At 41.2% G+C, this 18,864-nt stretch overlaps 1 protein-coding gene across 1 annotated transcript in view; it reads left to right on the top strand.

Annotated features, from left to right (window-relative positions):
- veph1 (ventricular zone expressed PH domain-containing 1) overlaps window positions 1–18,864 on the top strand; it is a 73,248-nt gene that overhangs the window by 34,512 nt on the left and 19,872 nt on the right. The window contains exons 6-11 of the mRNA XM_068708657.1: window positions 56–265; window positions 6,097–6,317; window positions 7,772–8,008; window positions 8,621–8,976; window positions 12,922–13,061; window positions 13,433–13,567. Of these exons, the coding sequence (XP_068564758.1) occupies window positions 56–265; window positions 6,097–6,317; window positions 7,772–8,008; window positions 8,621–8,976; window positions 12,922–13,061; window positions 13,433–13,567 (1,299 nt within the window). The remainder of the gene's footprint in view (window positions 1–55; window positions 266–6,096; window positions 6,318–7,771; window positions 8,009–8,620; window positions 8,977–12,921; window positions 13,062–13,432; window positions 13,568–18,864) is intronic.

Genomic DNA, 18,864 nt, shown 5'->3' with positions numbered 1-18,864 from the left:
AGCAATGAATAATGCTTTCTTCCCTCTCTAACTTTGTTTCTCCTCACCCGAACAGATGTTGAGCCCTCAGGTGCCCACACTCGTCAGTTACCTAGAAGACCAATCCCTAACTGAGGCTCTACTGGGCGCGCTCGTGGACGTGTCACAGGCCAGCCCTTCTTCACTGGTCAGCTTTCTGCCAACGCTGAGGATTGTGGGACAACAATGCCCTGCTCTCTTGGGTCACGTGGCCAAAATCCATGGAGCCGTGGGTATCATCAGCGAGGTACAAACACCGCAGTCAAAGCACACACAAATTACCCAAGTTCACGTTCGTGTGCAGCAGTGATTTGCAGCTGATACAGGAAGTGGATACATATTTTTCACTAGACTCTGGAAGGCTCCAAGAGTGTGCTAATCCCAGCCAAGAAATAATAATAATAATGTTCTTTATACACTTTGAGTTTTGTACAGATTAAACAAACAAGATATAACGTGTTAATTAGTGAGGCAGGCAAGCCATTTCCCTCTGTTTTCACTCTTTGTGCTAAGCTAAGCTAACTGTTGGCTGTTGGCGTCAACTACATATTTACTTTAAAGACATGATAGTAGTATCGATCTCCTCATTAACTTTCTACAAGAAAGAGAATACGTGTATTTCCCAAGATGTAGAACTATTTCTACAAAGAAAGATTTGCAATTATTACATTAAGGTACATAAAGAGGAACAATTAAGGGTCTGAAGGCAATAAGAAGGTAATGAAGGTCCTTGAAATGATTCTTACTCTGAACTTTGTACCTGTCATACACAAGGTGGTGTGTTAGCTGTCTGCAGCAAATGTCTGTATTGTCAGTGTTTGTGTCTGTTTGTTAAAATGGCTTGGGGATAATGCTATTAATACACCCCACGTCTGTCTAGCAGTGGGTGTTCACACACACTGAAACGGGCAGTAGTGATTATTCCAATGAGTAGGGAGGAACTGGCTGCACTCTCACATGACTTGCTCTCTATTGTCCTGCCAAGTGTAAAGCACACACTCATCCACCGGACAGGCCGGGCACGGAAGACCCGGAAGGTTTGAACTGCAGTCCGACACCACACACATCAGTGTTCAGGAGCGTCTCTTCTAAACGAGCGCACGCCGGCTCCTCGGAGAGTTCTGTCTCTCTACAGCTGAATAGAGAAGAAGAAACGCAGCAAACTGCTCTTCTGGCAGGGAGAGAAAAAAAAAATCTAATTTGAAGGAACAGTTATAGAGCAGCTCTGTCAGCCTAATGGTGCAAGAACGACACAATTTAAGGGACTACTAACCGCAAGAATGTGTTCTTCAAAAGGTGACAACTTCAACTGAACTGCACTTGTGTGGCAGACCTTGCTGGTGATAGCACCAATTTGATGTAACAGGTATTCATTTTTCAAAATACTACTACTAAAACTACTGCTACTAATAATATACTTTTTTGGAAGACTTACAAAATCTAAATTTGTTTGCAGTAGTCTAAATGTGTCCCATGAGCCTCATTGTGGCCAACCCATGAGTTAAACCCTTGGCTGCCCTACAGACTTGGCCGCTCATTTCCTTCTAATGGCACTCATTTTGACGTAAAAAGTGGTGTTTCAGCCATTAACTCGCTGTGATTGGCCTCTGCAAAAACACTTGAGCTGCTGATTGCAGGTTAATTAGCCTAGCAACTGGAGCAAACTGGCATCTCTGCTGACTGACGGGCTGGAGAGGGAGGGCGTGATGTCGGCTGAGCTGTCTCACACACACATGCACACAGTGGAAGGTCAGTGATTATGTGCTGTCTTATCAGCTTGCTTGACACTTGACCCCACCTTCATTTTTAGACAGTGGCATGGCTCTAAGGATGGCACAGTAATGTCAGTCGGTTCACCACTTTGGTCAAGACTGAAATATCTCCACAACCGTTGGACGGATCGCCGTGAAATTGGGCTCAGACATTCATGGTCGCCAGACAATATGTCCTACTAATTCTGGTGGTCCCATGACTTTTCCTCTGTTGCCAGGATGGGACTGACATTTTTAAGGGAAGTGGATTTATTGCCATGATGACATTGTGTCATCTGATGGTTTAAATCAATGCTTCTAATTCCTCTATTTATATTATCTTTTCTTCCCATCTGAAAGTGGTTCGGAGTAGCCTAGAGGTTTCTGTTGGCCAGGCTTTAAAACACCTACCGTCTGTGGTAGATTGCAACACAGTAAATGCACAGTAAATGTTGCTCCCCTTTGTTGAAAGTTTTGCCAGTAAGAGACAACATTAATAGAAAATAATTGTAGTTTAGTTTCTGAAAAGTGAGCACAGTTTGTGGAAATACTGGATTTAAACTCCCGGGCAAAGATGTTCTCATCCCGGGAAGACAGTAAACACCCGTCTCAAAAATACCTTGGAAGATGCAAACCTCTGCTGGATAATATTAAAAATATGTTTGTATGAGTGGAGGGAGTGCTGTTCTCACATATGGGGCTAGCCTGACATATGAGTATACAGTGTATGACTCTTACAGACGTAGCGTGTCCATGTAACACTGTGTAATGATTGAATGAAGTAGGATGAAGTCACACATTACAGTCAGTCTGTAATGTGTGTGTGTGCGGAGCGATGCAGGTGACAGCAGGACAGCTTGAGGGCTCCCCCTCCCTCTTTTCCTCTGGGTCCATTTAACGCAGTTTAACGACAATTTGGGCAAATTAATGAAAGGGGGAAATATGGCACGACTCCCACACACACACACACACACACACACAGATTATGGAGCTGGAAACCATAATACAGTTTTCTATTGCTTCAGGGCAACCTTTCCTCCTCAATCTTCTTGTCGAAAAAACCTGCCAACCCAGCTTCAGACACAAATGCATACACTCACACTCACACACACACACACACACACACACACACACACACACACACACACACACACACACACACAGACACACACACACACACATGCACGCAGTTGGTCAGGCCTCAGTGTCCTGTCTTTCTTCACATTGGAACCATTTGGAAAATAACCCATGTTTTTCTGGGAAAGGCCTCTGCAGAGGCCTCCTGGTGATGGCAGTGGAGAGTACCTCCTGTGGGTTCGCGTTTGTGCCACACACACACACACACACACACACACACACACACACACACACACACACTTTCTCACTGGGATGCATTTGTACTTGAGTGTAACATGATTGCACAACACTCTTTCTGGTTTCCTTTACCTCCTGAAGAGTTAATCTATATTGTGTTGTATATATTCATCAAAGTAAGACAAAAAGAAGAAGAAAAGCCTGTAAGCTTTAACACTGTCCAACCCAAAAGTTATAAACCCTAGTTTTGGAAAACCAAGATTTTTTTTACTTTGTCTTAATAATGTTACAGAATTGTGTTGATTGAATACTAAATACATTTTTAAGGTTGTAGTTTGTGGTGTTGCTTTGCATTATACTGCATTTTTTAACAGTCTTTCTTAATATATTGACTCTTTTTCAATGTGGATTAGGTTGACAAAACATCAGAAACACTTTTCAATATTGTGCAGTCCAACACAACATCACCACAAAATATGCAGTACAACCTCAATACGTAACAATTAAATATTGTCTTCGCAAAATGTTAACGATTATGATTATATCATACCTTCAAAAAAACAATTATTTTACGAGCCAAAATTAAGATTATGAGGCTGCACTGTTTTAACATTGTTAACATTGTGTACCATCTTCATATTGCTACACCTCCAAGGCGTCTCAAGATAGTACATCTAGAAGACTACGTTTTACCTGGGGCCTATACAACCTATTTAAAATAACAGTTTGAGAGGGTAAAAAGAAAGTCTTCGCTAATAGCTCCTAAAAATATAAAACCTGACAAGGGGTTGCAAGTTACGAGCCAAAGAGGTTGGGGACTACTGGCAAGGAGAGGTAACATGACACACAGTCCACATGAGCTTAAATCATAGCTCCAGGAAAAACATTTAGCGCAAAAACAAAAGTGAAGTATAACTTAAAAAATGTAACTTAAGTGTGATGTTTTTGTACTTTGCTGAAATTCTTCACATTTACTCCGTTCAGATAGACATTTTTCAGATTTCAAAGGTTAAATCATCCGTCCCTTTGATATATATATACACAGTCATTGTCATTGTCGCAAGTGATTAATGTGCTGTGGGAAACAAAGGACACAGTCATGCACACAGGAGTATTTCAATGGGGCTTGTTAGTGGGCCAGATTGTAGCTCCAAAGGAAGCAGAGAGATCAGTGTGCTGATGGACAATCAGGGGAAACTAAGTGACCGAGCAAACAAGGAAAGGAAGAAACAAAAAGAAACAACAGGTTAGTGAGCAGAGCACAGATTTGTCTTGTTGCTGGACGGATGCAGTGTTTTCTTTTTTTTTTTAATCATTCAATATTAAAATTAAGTTTTTAATCAGATATCTCCTGCACGCAAAAACATGTTCTACCACCAGAGGAGATGTTCTCCCAGTGTTGTTGGAATAATGATAATGGGGTGATGGAGCCAAGTTGTGTCTTTCTCAGAGGACGTGTTTATGTGTGTGTGTGTGTGTGTGTGTGTGTGTGTGTGTGTGTGTGTGTGTGTGTGTGTGTGTGTGTGTGTGTGTGTGTGTGTGTGTGTGTGTGTGTGTGTGTGTGTATCGGTTTGTGTAGTAGAGCACACGTGAGACAGAAAGAGCTGATTTATTTCTCCAGATTCGTGTCTGTCCATCCATAATTTTTTGGTGAACATTAAAAGTTAGAATTAAATGTAACAGTTCTTTGTTTTTTGTTAACTTCCTGTTGTTGTGGTCATTGCAGGATTTTACAGAAGAGTTTAGTCATGAGTTAAACCAGTCATGTGTTTGAGACATCAAATTAAGGCCAAGTGCTTTTTTCCCAGACAATTAAACACAATCTGTGTCATTTGATGATGAAGCAGAGCTTCATTTGACCTGTCAGGCTTTTAAAAGTATTACGCTTATATGTCTGAAATGATGCAAGTTGTGCTTATGCTGTAATTTTTGGAAGTACTTTAGTGAGTCCTTAAAAAGTAAAACATCTCAACAGCAAAAACTTGAACTATGTGGAGAATTAGCTCACATCCTACTAAAGTCTTTGTACCTGCAGCCTGCACTCCACGCTCACAAACTCCTAAATACCTACCTTAGCATGTTGTTATAAAGTCAAGTTGTACCTTTCCTGGTAGTTTTGACATCCCCGTATAAATATAACATCCTACAAAGTGTGCTTGTGAAACATGCCCAAACTATGCAGTAACTTCATTCTTCTCTCCTCGTTACAAGGTGTGCTTGTGCTCTGTAAGCACAGGTTGGCTCTGTCTGTCTTTCTGTCCTTCCATTGATCAATCAATCAGTTTGTCTCAAGGAGGAGGAGAGAGAGGTCTGTTTTTTTCAGTCAAAGCAGTGTGAGTTCTTTCGAGCGTAAATCCTCTTTTTGCTTAAAGATGTTGTGTTGGCTTTGGTTCTGCTCTCAAACACAGCCAGAATGGACAGTTTAAAAAGGGATTAACTGAAAGTTGTTGCATTATGATATTGCACATCATAGGACATTTATAAAAGAGAAGTATGAACAATCCTTTGACAATCAAATATGCATAACAGAGGGTAAAACCTTGTTGTTCTTTGTCAGAGGTGAGCAGGTTGTATATGCTCTGGATACACAAAAGCACACTGAGAATGACAAAAAGTGTGTTACCCCTAGTGGAAAGTAATGCCAAGTTTGCCAAGAGCATGTGTTTGCATTTAGTATTGTTTGTCGTGATTTAGAAACAAAAGAAGTTGCACCAAACCCCCCACAAACTTCTTGGAAGTGTAAATCCAATGTGTGTCGAATTAGATAAAATATACTCTTTTTCTTCACCAAAACACATGCAGTGACATAAAGAAAATACTTTCAAGCTGTCCTATAACACAACAGTGGTGCCATATTCAGTAATCTTCTGTGTATTTAGAAACAACCACGACTTTAGAAATAACCATAAAACTGGATGTTTTTGTACAATAAAACAACTTGTTGGCAATCACAACAGCAGATATTTTCCTTTTAACGTCTTGTCTTTCGCTCTGTGTCGCCTCCTTTCTCCAGACTCATGCTCGCAGCGTGTTGGTCTACCTGGTGTCCTGTCTGGGCAGCATGGAGCACAGCTTTCACCACACACTGCTGCTGGAGATCAGAGCTCTTACCGACCGCTACCCATCTTTACTGGGAGGCTGCGGCAAAGACATCTACAGGATGAGCAACTCGTTCACTGCTATAGCCCGACTGCTGGGGAGACGACTGGAGGAGAGCACGGCCGTGCACTGCAGGTTAGGAGACGGGCATTTACAGGCCGATGTTTTCATGCTACTACGTCTGTTCTCTTGTTCATGACACAAAGCGTAACCTACTGAAATTTAGATGAGCTGGAGGGCTTTTCTTATCCAGCTGATGTGAAGAAAGTGAACCCATCATATGAAGGAACTGCTCCATCATCGCACTCAGACTGATGTGTTTGCCTGTATTGTCTTTGTTTGTTTTGTGGTCTCGTCACTGGTTCAAAGTTGGAAAAAGGTGATGTCATGTACTTCACTTCACCGATCAGCATGAAGTAATATTTGAATGCAAAAGTAACATATTAGTTGTGGGGTTGTTTGATCCAATCTGATCAATCTGCACACTTTATGTTCATAAAGAACATTTTGAAAAACTAAACTTTGATTGTTGCCAATTTACTCATTACATTTTTGGGGGCTTTGAAAGGTGTTGATAAATGATAATGGATAATGTACATCAATTGTAAACAACTGGATTGAAGAGCAAATTTGATAATGAAATCAGTATTAATGAAATAATTGAAACACCGATACCTGTTTGAACCACAGGGCGTTTGTTTTCACAGAGAATAATTAGAAACGTGTTTGAAACTTGCACAAAGCCAGGAGAATACACATACTTTGGCCCAATATTCAATATAATACGTTACTAAAACAAAAAGATTTGTGATTCTTTGTCTAAGTCTGTCCTCCTATGACGTCTTTCATATAATTTCTATATTTACAATATGTGAATAAAACTGCTTCATAATGCAGTACGCACGCACAACATGTGAGGACAGTATGCCTGTGCTTTTGTGTGCGTGTGTGCATGTGTGAGTGTTAATGTGCATACGTTGACTGGGATTCATCTGGCTGCAGTGTGGGAGTGACACGCACAGCTCTCTACGAAACAAAAACATCATGTGCAGGATTGGGAGCTTCCAAAGACTTTGTTTGGGGTCTTCTGGAAGAAAGACAGAGGGAACGAGGGATTGAGAGGGACAGGATGGTTTATTAGTGAAAGAGCCCGGGGGAAGACGGAAGAAAAACAATAAAGAGACAGTTGGATGTCCTCTTTCAGCAAACAAGTGGACTGTTTAATGAAGTTATAAAGGCCACTTGTGGTGGAACAATAGGGAGAGAAATAAAGAGAGCGAGAGATGAAGGGAATAATTAGTTTGGTTAAAGATCAAAAGAGAGGAGAAAGGCCCCATGGTGAGGGACAAATAAAAACAAAAACAAATAGAGAGGGAGAGAGGAGGACAGATGGAGTGAGAGACACAGAAATAGAGCTAGTCATCGTGAGAAAGCAACAATTACAGAAAGGCTAGCCAGGGGAGGGAAGGAGGGAGGAAGGGGGAGAGTGAGGCTATTGAAATCCATCCAAATGTGTCTGTCCAGCTTCATCTCACGTGCCCACCACATGCAATCCAACCCTTTGCCCTGTTTGTGTGTGCTTTTTACAGGGTAGATGAGGCGTGCCCGCCGTCTCCTCGTGCATCTCTCCCAGGGGGAGAAGGGGGAGGAGGGGGAGGTCGGGGGTCAGAGCAGCGGCTGCAGGTGAAGATCCAGGCCTTTGAGGAGAAAATGGGGGAGGAGGGGGGAGAGGAGGAGGAGGTGGAGGAGGACTCCCCTGCCCCCCAACGACGCTACAGCCTGAGCCAAGCGGTCAGGGAGGAGCGACGAGAAATGAGATTCAACAGGTCGGTTAGCATGTCACATGAAACCGCTCTGCTGAGTATCTGCTTAGATCTGACTGGATGGTAACAATTTTATGAACAATAGACTGTTATCACTGTGCAGCCTGCTGGATTTTTATGATTTCCAGTCATATTAAGAAGAGATCCCTTGAGCCAAGAACACATTATTCTATTTCTGTTTATTGAAGAAAAACAAAGACAGTCCATCCAAAGATACAGTTTTTATTGAAATAACTCCTAAAAAAAACCTGGAAAATGTTTGTATGCTGAGAGCACAGAACAGGGATGCTTTTCATTTGCTCTGCACTCCAACAAACAAAGACAGTTCATTCAGCTTTGATTTGGATTGATGAACGTAGGAACTTTTGCTCTTTTTTTAGACAAACAAACCAAAGCCCAAGCAAAGGCAGACACAGACCACAAAGGATCAGTATCTTATTAAGCAAAGTCATGCTGATGCCCCACAATACTCCTGCCATGCTTTGAAATCCATGCATTGTCTTCTGTTTTATGTTTGTCACTTAGTCTTTACAAAAGCTTTGTCAACAATGTTTGGCCACAGAACCCTGGAACAAAACTAGATTTATAATTTAAAAATGTTCTGGCCTCTCTTAGGTCAAAGAGCCTGGCCCTCCACGCTGGGCGCTCGCGCTCCATCAACTCAGACACCGGGGAGGACGGTGACGGCTCGGAGCCGAGCCCAGACAACATGTTCTCCGACACATCGGTGAATTCGCAGAACCAGGAAGCACCGCCTGTCGAGAGGAAACCCAAGGGTGACGGCTCGATGCCCTTCACAGCTGCCCTGAACAGAGCGGTCAAAGAGGCCGAGGAAGGTCAAAGCAGAGAGAAGGAGGAGGAGCACGCTGACAGACTCTTCATCCATTTAAGAGACAGTATGGAGACCATCAGAGAGTTCTGTCGAGACATGGTGCAGCAGATCCCCATGCCAGAGCAGTGTGCAATAGAAGGTAATGTGGACATGACGAACGGCAGGCTTTCTTTAAAATAAGTGCTGAAGATGATTTGATGACAGTGTTATTGGTTTATTCAGCAGGGGGAGAAGTGCAGTAAAGAGAGAGGCAGATGGAGGGTTTGTGTAACCTGCTGAACCTGAATGAGATTACATTCAGAAGAGGTGGCTGGGGATGATTAATGATACAGCTCCTCTTCTCTTCTCCTCTCACACTCCCACACTATCCTTCTTCATCTCACATACACACACATTTAGACCCAATCAGACGAGGATTTATTTCTGGAGGGGGAATAGTTTTGTTTTAATATTTCATGTGCTTCTCAGTGATTTTACTCCCATCCAGAGGGCATATGAGCGTGATTTTTTTTCCTTTTACCCCAGTATTAGTTACAGATTCATATCCTGTCTGGACAGACACCTTATATTGTATATTGCGTATTTTTGTGTGTGGCATCAAGAGGATCCTGTAGCATATATCCCTGGTATGAACTCCAACAATTTGGCAGTGGCAGTTTAGTTACTGAGAAGCAAAGCAAATATTTTGTTCCATTTGTCCAAATACAGCCTTAAGGCGACGTTGAATGATACCATTCACTGAATTGTCTTTGTTCCCCATTGACCTCATCCACAGTGTTACATTATATTCAAACCACCATGAAAAAAATAATGTTGGTTAAAATCTGCACTGCAGATTTAAAATGGCATCATCCTAAATGGATCAGTGTGATCAATTTCTTGTTGGTTTCACTGTTTTCATAGGAGTGTTGCCAGACCTTTCCTTTTATTCAGCTGCAGACTCCAGTGAACTTGTACTTGTTGTTAATCTGGAGGGAAAGAATGTACTCTTATATAAAACCTATGAACCAAACTCTATAGGGCAAATGTCACTGAGCTAATTTGTTAATGGAAAAATTAATCAAGGAATTGTTTTGAAATGGGCAGGGTTATTAGATTCTGTTACATCTCTACAACACAGTCAGGTTTAAGTAGGAACAGATGAGTGTTATGCATACATGTAGTATGCATGAAGTACATGTATAGGTGCAGTTTTGTGTGTGTGTGTGTGCACGCATGCTTTCATACCTTAGTTCCAGCAGTACATACTGACTAGAAACAGGGGTCAAGCAGTTCATGTGAAAAAGCAATGAAATGAGAACCTCTTCCAAACTAATCTAATCCACTTACTTAAACTTTGTAATCCATTTTCACATTTCCCCCCTGATTCTTCTCATATTCAGTAATTTGATATTTGATATATTTTCATTAATGCCTTATGATTTCTGCTTATTTTCCATTTTTCAATTTGATTTGCTTCACTTGACTTAAGACTTCATTGCCATTTTGTTACGTTGCACCGCCTTTTTTTATGCAGCCCCTCCTGTAATGATAATTCCTAGCAGCTAAATTCAACCAACGCCAACATGGAATATGCATTTGATACATGAGATAAGCATATTTTACAAGATTAACACATAAAGACATGAAAAACCTCTGGTAGCTTACGCCCCCATTTATGTGTGTGCACATCAGTTCACACTTTACAACACATAATTACTTACATGAGTATGCAATAGGACAGTAAAGTCCTTTCTCTATTCCTTAGTCTGAGTCATCTGCAGCAGTGAGCCCCACCTATGGGGACACAGCTTCAGTCTTTTGAACATATTAAGAACAGACAACACTCTCTCTCACACACACACACACACACACACACACACACACACACACACACACACACACACACACACACACACACACACACAGCTCCAGACTCAAACATGACATGAGAGGTGATGATATTTTGATTGACAGGAGGGGATGTTATTGCTCCGCCTTTGGCCTTAATGTCATTTTAACTAAGAGGCAGCCAGGAGTCACATATACACACACACACACACACACACACACACACACACACATGTATGCACTTGTGTAAAACAGGAAACAAGACTAAAAAATAACAAACTCCTCCTTTGGCCTCTGGTTAATTAATTACATCTGAAAAAATAATTTAAATATACAAATGTTAAACGCATACACATAGACAGACATTCACTCCTCCATTCATAATTGGTGCTTTGCATTTTCTCTTAATGAGAATCGGCCCCTTAGCACTTGATGATGTCACAGGTGGTGTCAGCTGGATGATGTCATCATGGAGCTGCCGACCCCTCTAGCTCAGGGGATGAGGACTATACAGAAGAGTTCACATGTATCCTCAATCCAAACATTGACACACACACACACACACACACACACACACACACACACACACACACACACACACACACACGTTGACACAAAAATTATACAGCGTCACCGACTATCGGATACAAACAACCACTCTTAGAAACTCACCTGTGCTAAAGAGTGATGCAGGATAAACATACACATTATAGTTCATACACATGTAGTTTCAGATTCTCGACCATATTGTGTCCTACAATTTTGTTTTGTGCAGTTTTAAGGCATCTGAGTTTATCCCCATGTGCTGAAAAACAAAGTAAGGTTGAGTTTGGCTTTATATCACTTTGAACCACTTCAGTCCCCTGAAGCATGGATAGTTTCACTTTGTTATTAAGAGAAGATATTTAGAAGATGTTTGATTTCTTTAACCATTTTTGTGAAAGGCTCTTATTCGCTTACTTTGAGAGTTACATGAGAAGATTGATACCACTCTCATGTTTGTCTCTCTGATATAAGTCTACAGCCAGCAGCCAGTTGGCTTAGCTTAGCAAAAAGAAATCAAACAGGGGGAAATAGCCATCCTGGCTCTGACTAAAAGTAACTGCCTACCATCACTTAAAAACTGATTTGTTTAATCCGCACATAAAACAACTATTTGCCGTTGTACGGGAGATTTTGTTCCGCACCTTTGTCTGTTTGTACAGCCTGCTTAATGCTCATATGGATGTTCGCCTGTAAAGCCCTTATAGATAAAAACGTGGTGTCAATTAAAATTATGGGAGCGTATCATTATGCGGACAACCTCTGCTTCTCTTTTGAATGCTGTCTTTTGTGCTGCAGCTGTAGGCTCCTTTACTGGGTTGGACATCCACACTATCCACATTCTTTGTTTTTTCTAACTTTCCACCACAAAGTGAATCGACTTATTAACAAAATGTTGTGTAATTATTGCTCTAAACACAGAAGAAATCCTAAACCTCTTTACTCGTTAAATCAGACACAACTAAAACTTATTTTTACTCTTTTTTTTGTCTTCATTGCATAAAATACAAATGAAATGCTAAAATGAAGCACTCCAAAAACAAAAAAAATACATATTTTGATCACCATTCTGATCTAGATGATTTCCACATGAAGCACAGAAACGTGAAACCGTAACTGGTTTCTTGTCCCTGGCTTTGAGGTGGGAGTTCGTGGGAGGTGGTGGTGGGAAGAGAAGACGTCTTCTGATGATTATAAGACGCGGTGTCCCTGCATGAATCACTCTGTAAACATGTTCCCAAAGTTACATAGATTTCATGTTCAAGGGGTGGAGAGGAGCACACCAAGACAGAGAGCTAACTGACACTGGTTTAGCCTGGACATTTCAACTTGAGCATCTGCTAAATGCAGGCTGCAGGCTGAAAACCCACCTCTTCAGGAAGTGCTTCCCTGAGCCTTCCACTTAACGCTTATTGTATTCATACTAGCTTGTTGCACTTATTGTATTCGTATTACTTATAGCGCTAACTGTTTTTCTTGTTTCTGCACTGTACTTTGGCTCTGAGTTATGCTCTGCTTCATGCTCTTAGATGCTTGTTTGGAAAAGGAAATGTACTTATGACTTCTGGTGACTAGTAGTTCTTTTGATTACCAATGTTGATGCACTTATTGTAAGTCGCTTTGGATAAAAGCGTCTGCTAAATGACTGTAATGTAATGTAATATAAATTTTGCAATTTTGATGTGTTTGTTTGTCTTCTTTTGTGTGTCAGATTCAAATCGAGGGTGTGTGGCCAAGCTGTCGTTCTCCTGTCCTCTTAAGGGCCACTACTGTCTGTACGCCAAGTCCTGCTTCAACATGACCAGCCGACAGCCTCACCTTTGGATACACATCATGCTGCTACACCTACAGGTGCACAGACAATGTGGTTCTGGTTTGAAGTTGGTTTACATTGCAGAGTAGAATAACATGTTGTGCCCTTTTGAAACACTTTTATTTAGCAATAGATCAATATAACAAGCTTTAAGTCAACAGTTGATTCTGAAGGTCTCCATGTCATTTTGGGAATATATGAAGAGCTGTACAGTTGAGGATTATCCTGGAACGCAAGATGTGGTTGCATCTGTTCAAATGTAAACTGGCAAACAAGAGTAGCTTTGTTTTCCCAACCTTTTGTTCTCCTTTTTGCCAATATTTTTACTCTGTCTCTATCCAAACCATATCTCTGTTTTGAATTTGAATTTTGTTTCCCCGCTGTTTTCTTTTCTCTTTCTTTTGACCAGAGTAAATCCAGTGTCGCTCTCTGCTCCAAGGATGAGTGTGTCCAGAGGCTTGCCACTCTTTGGGAGAAGACGCAGCTAAAAGGAGCTCACAGCTTCCCCATGGCTATGACACAGAACACCACCCCACACAGGAAGGTACGTGTGTGTGTGTGTGTGTGTGTGTGTGTGTGTGTGTGTGTGTGTGTGTGTGTGTGTGTGTGTGTGCGTGCGTGCATGCTGCTTCCCCCTATCTGTCTCAAGCAGAGGGAATGAAGTCATCAGTAGTGAAACCAAAAAAAACTAAACTCCAACATAGGAAAGTGTCAAAGTTCAACATCCACTTTGTTTGAATATGGAATGCACTAAATGGACAGTTCTGTATACAAGGCCTCTACTTACCCCAACGCCTCGTCTTCATCATGTCTGTCTGTGTGTGTGTGTGTGTGTGTGTGTGTGTGTATGTATGTATGTGTGTGTGTGTGTGTGTGCCTGTGTGTGTGTGTTTGTGAATATGCATGCTCATTTCAATGTCTGTTTTTGTAAGTGTGTGGATGTGGGTGGTGTTCCTCATGCTGCCCTTTCGTAATGTGACAAGCTAAGTGGTCTCTGGGAAATAACTAGACCCACAAAGAAAAATACAGCTGTGGTTTGTCTTTCTCTAAACTTGTGTTGTGGATTCTATCAGATGGACCAGCTATAGTTACCACATGGAACATTAACGTAGTTATTCATAAACACACTAACTTTACACAGGGCAGTAGTGGTGGAGTTAGTATTCAGATACATTACTTAAGTAAGTAAAAGTACAAATTCCACACTGTAAAATTAATTTTTAGTTGTAATAAAAATGTATTTAAAATAACTGTTTGGTTGTTAGTTTGTTAAGCAACTACTAACTAATGCTGTGAAATAGTTCTAGTAAAGTAAAAAGTACAATATTTCCCTCTGATCTGTGAGTAGAAGTGAAAAAAAAAGACGCATGTTCAGTATAAGTACCTCAAATTTCTACTTGAGTAAATGCACTCAGTTACATTCCATCACTGCAGGGCAGGACGATTCATGCTGTGTGACGCTCAACGGTTCAAACATGGTTGTAAACTTCTGTTTTATGGTTTTCACTGCATCAGTCTCCATTAAAACCTCTGATTTACGTGCTTACCCACTAGTAAAATATGCTTTGTGCGGTTCTCGACTGGCCCCAACTGGACCGCTCATACCTTCAAGGAATAGTTTGACATTTTGAAATCAGCATATTTGCTTGCTTCTGAGTTAAATGAGAAGATCAACACCACTTTCACATCTGTGAAGTATGAAGCTACAGAACAGCAGACAGTTAGCTTAGCATAGGACTGGAAACAGCTAGCTTGGCTTTGTCCAAAGATAACAAAGTGTGATGTGATGATCAAAGCTGGCATTAATAAGATGACTAACCGGTAGCGACCCAACAAACCTGCCGACACACTGTACACTGACAGAATGATACACTTTCGACGTCCCTTTTTGCTTTAACATGGGTTTTCATTTGTCAGGTAGCACCAAGAAAAAACACCAAAAAGAGAAGATGAGATTTAACAGCAAAGAGGGAATAAGAAGGCCACGACCTTTCCCTCCATCCATATGCTCTGCATTTCCTCAGTGCTTTCCTTCCCACTCTATTAGTCCGACAGCTTCACTCCTGTCGCTGTCAGCCAATAAGAAACACATGTAGTGGAAGACGAGGAGGGAAGAGATGCGAGAGGAAGAAAAGCTATTACATACATCAGACAGAAAAGGTTATCGATTGTGTCTGTACTGACAGGGAGATTTAAAAGGATACTATAGGGCTTCACGAGGCTCCAGAAGTTTAAGAATGAGTTATGTACAGCCTATGGCATCTTATGTTAGTGGTTTTATGACAGAGATAATAAAAGGCTGGTGTGAGCAAAGATGAGAGGGATGGAGAGAGGTAAGAGCTTCAAGGATGAACAGAAAAGAAAGGATGTGAGATACTTGGGAGGAAAAGGTTGAGAAAGGTACATTAACAATGAAAAAGGTAATTGGTTTAAAAAAATGGAAACCGTAAAAAGACTTGAAAAGTCGGTCAGGGGTCAAGAGATAAAGATTAATCGAAGATTAATCTGAAATGAGCCCCACGAAATTAGAGAGCTGCACCATCGTTGAGTTAATCACAAGAGACATAGATCAGTACGAGAGAGCAAAGTGGAGACTGAAGGATGAAAGAAACGGACATTATGGGAAATAATGGGCAAGATTGGAAAAAAAAACTCCAGGCACTGAGTGATTAAGATAAAGCACAGTATTCCTCTACCGTCTGTTGTCCCTTAAAGACGGTAGACGAATAAAAGGCGTAACTGGAGATGAGAGAGAGCTAAGATTACTAAAAATAATGGTTCAAGGAGAGGAAAGTACACAAACAGTATTGTAGGATACGCAGAAGAAGTAAAGACACAAAATGTGATGTGTGGAGTGATTAAACGCTGATGAAGGAGGAAGATGTGAACATGCAGACTGAAAAAGATGGTGGGAAAGATTGTGAAGAAGTAGAATAGAATAAAACAAATTGTGGCGAGGATGTGGCAAGAGAAAAGAGGAAGAGGAAGAGGAAAAGAGGGAAGACATTGCATGAGATATGACAGCAGCAAAGTGGAAACCTGAGAAGGGAGATATTTGACAAGTATTGTTTCACCTTCTGCCTTTAGCCCGGAGTTAGAGCGTTTGTTGATACAACTTTGGGTGGAGATAAAGTTTGGTGGAGGCTGAGGATGAAGGAGAAAGGCTGAATACCAAGAGATAGAGTGAAGCTAAAGACTGAGATTAGATAAAGATATTTGGGGAAGGAAAGACAAAAAAGAAAACAGGCAGGATGTGGTTTACATGTGGGAATTGTTGCGTCCGTCTGTGCCTGGTTGGAATGGCTTATAACATCAGGACATCATGCCCAGACATTGTTGGACATTTTCCTGAGAGACATATATAAAGCCTTTGCCTTGTTTATTTCCTTCATCCACTTCCCTTTCCAACACTCCCACTTCTCATCCACTCGTCTTTCTCCTGACTCACACTCCCCTCTCTACTCCTCTTCCTGCCTCCACCTCCCACTGTCCTTGCTCTCTCTCTCTCTCTCTCTCTCTCTCTCTCTCTCTCTCTCTCTCTCTCTCTCTCTCTCTCTCTCTCTCTCTCTGGTGAAGTTTATTCAGGAAACCTCCATGAAGCTTCTCTGTCCTCACGTCTTCTCTACTGTCCTTTCCTTTTGTCTCATCCTGTCCCTATTATTGCAAACTATTTTCATATTTGCAGTAAAACTTCCAAAGACCTGTAAACAGACTTTGATGTGTAAAATCGATAGAGTTCCCCTCTAGATAATACAAATAAAATACAACAATAGGTAAGACTACAAAAAAGCGTTTTTTTTTTAAAAACTTATTTTAATAACATAGCTTTTTAATATCATATTTAACATAAGAACAACAGTGCTCTTTTGTTTTGAACATATTTTGCAGATTCAGTACAGCTCTCCATCTTCGCTGTTTTGCCTGCAGTTGTAATCTGTCATGTGCATCGGGATCACATTATAATGGTGATCTACAAACGGCGATAGAGGGAGGAGGGTGACGTGCAGAAGGAGAGAGAGGGGGGCGTACTGAAGGGGTAAAGAGGGTTACATGAGGATAGACAGATTATATTCAGCCATTGTTTCTTCATCTCTTTATTGGATCCACCTCTCTGGTCCTGATGGATCAAATTTGTGTTTGTGTTTGTCCACATCCGTCTGTTGTCCAGCTGCACATGTGTCACTCTAAACACAGCGACTTCCTCCTAAAGCCTCATTCAAACCGTTTACAAATGAGTTCATCTTTTTATTATGGCCTTCCGGAGTATTATGGACTCTGGAAGCAAATACTCATATGTGGTGTTTTAGTCATTTAAGTTAACGATTCACTTCTCGTTGAGTTATGCAGCAGATCTGGGCCGTGTTTTCCCTGATTTATTATTGTTTCTCACACATTGTTGCTCAACCTCTGACTCACAGTCTGTCTGTCTCTCATCATCTTTCTGCTTCTGTCTTTCCTTTGTTGCTTTTTAAAGAATAGATGATTCAGATCAGCTTTGCTTTGTAATCAGTAAACAATGTTAACGCTATTGTAATTACCTTGGCATTTGTGTTGTCATAAATTGGACTGTTCAATTCAGAAAAGGCTCTATTTTTATCGTCTCATCTGAGAGCCAAAACTCGGTGGAATGACGATGACTGTGTGCAGGCTTAACTTATTCAACGAGTAACTGCAATGAGCAACTTCTGTTTGTCAGCCACAAGTGGTAGTTCTTTCATCTTTCATCTGTGTAGCATTATTTCCTTGACTGAGTATCCTAGATTGGAGGAAGTATCCACATCCTGTATTTAAAATGGCTGTAATAAATGTTTAATTAAAAGCAATGTATCAAATGTGAAAACAGTGTGACACTGCGGTTGTTCTTAGTGATGAACCTACAGAGAAATATCACCTGGATCTGCAGCTGCTCTCGGCTTTACGGAGATTTGTTTTCAGATGGTTTCTGTGAAAAAGCTCTAAAAACCCACTGTGTACTACCTGCCCAGCTTCAAACAGCAGACAGACACAGTTGGCGCTAGCTGGTGAACACAGTGGAGCATTTAGCTCTAAAGAGTCAGATATTTCCCTCAGGAGTTGGTAGAGGCCAAAAACAGACCTAAAAGAGTGAATGTTGGACTCAAATTCATCAGGTGGTCAGACACTCCAAATGAATAATGATATTCTTTCTCACAAAGCTCTCACCAGATTACGTTGTACAGCAGCTGGATTCTCTCAATATCACACGATCACACGACACACAGGCGATTGTTTGTTCTAAACAACAATGGCGACTCCTAAAGAGATTAGCGTTGATGCTGCAATAACATCTGTGACCTCAGAACTGGAGAGAATGTCTTAATTGAAAGAAGAGCAAAGAACGACAATGAAGGCTTTTCTCGATGCTTGTGCTCTTCTCCTGATTGGCTTCCGTGATGCAGTTATAGACAGATGGTTCATCCAATCACCTGCCACTTGCCCGCCCTTTCCCAAACCGTTTCCAAAGACAACTTCTCAGATTGTTCCGCGTAACAAACCGTCTGCTGCGTCATGTTACTCTCCAGAGCCACATGAAGACGTGACACAGACTGAGTAGTAGTACTCCTTATGATGAGTAAACTGGACTTCATGTGTAACAGTGGTGAAGGGCCCCTTTAACTACATTACTATTTGGTGGTAAAATCTACTTGTAACTACAGTGGTAATTTATATTTTGTGTAGTAATAGTATAAAGTAGTATAGCATGGAAATAGTCAAGTAAAGTACCCTCAAAAGTAGTGTACTCTTACTGTACTCACCTCTGAAACCAAATTTGCAACATGTGTCTCCTGAAGACCACTCAGTCCTCTAAATCATATCAAAATA

Source organism: Cebidichthys violaceus, unplaced genomic scaffold, assembly GCF_023349555.1.
Source record: "Cebidichthys violaceus isolate CVI_PGR_0920_01 unplaced genomic scaffold, fCebVio1.0.p SCAF_1, whole genome shotgun sequence".
Lineage (NCBI taxonomy): Eukaryota > Metazoa > Chordata > Actinopteri > Perciformes > Stichaeidae > Cebidichthys > Cebidichthys violaceus.
The sequence above is the reverse complement of the archived record's forward strand: the minus strand, read 5'-3'. Positions and strand labels throughout refer to the sequence as shown.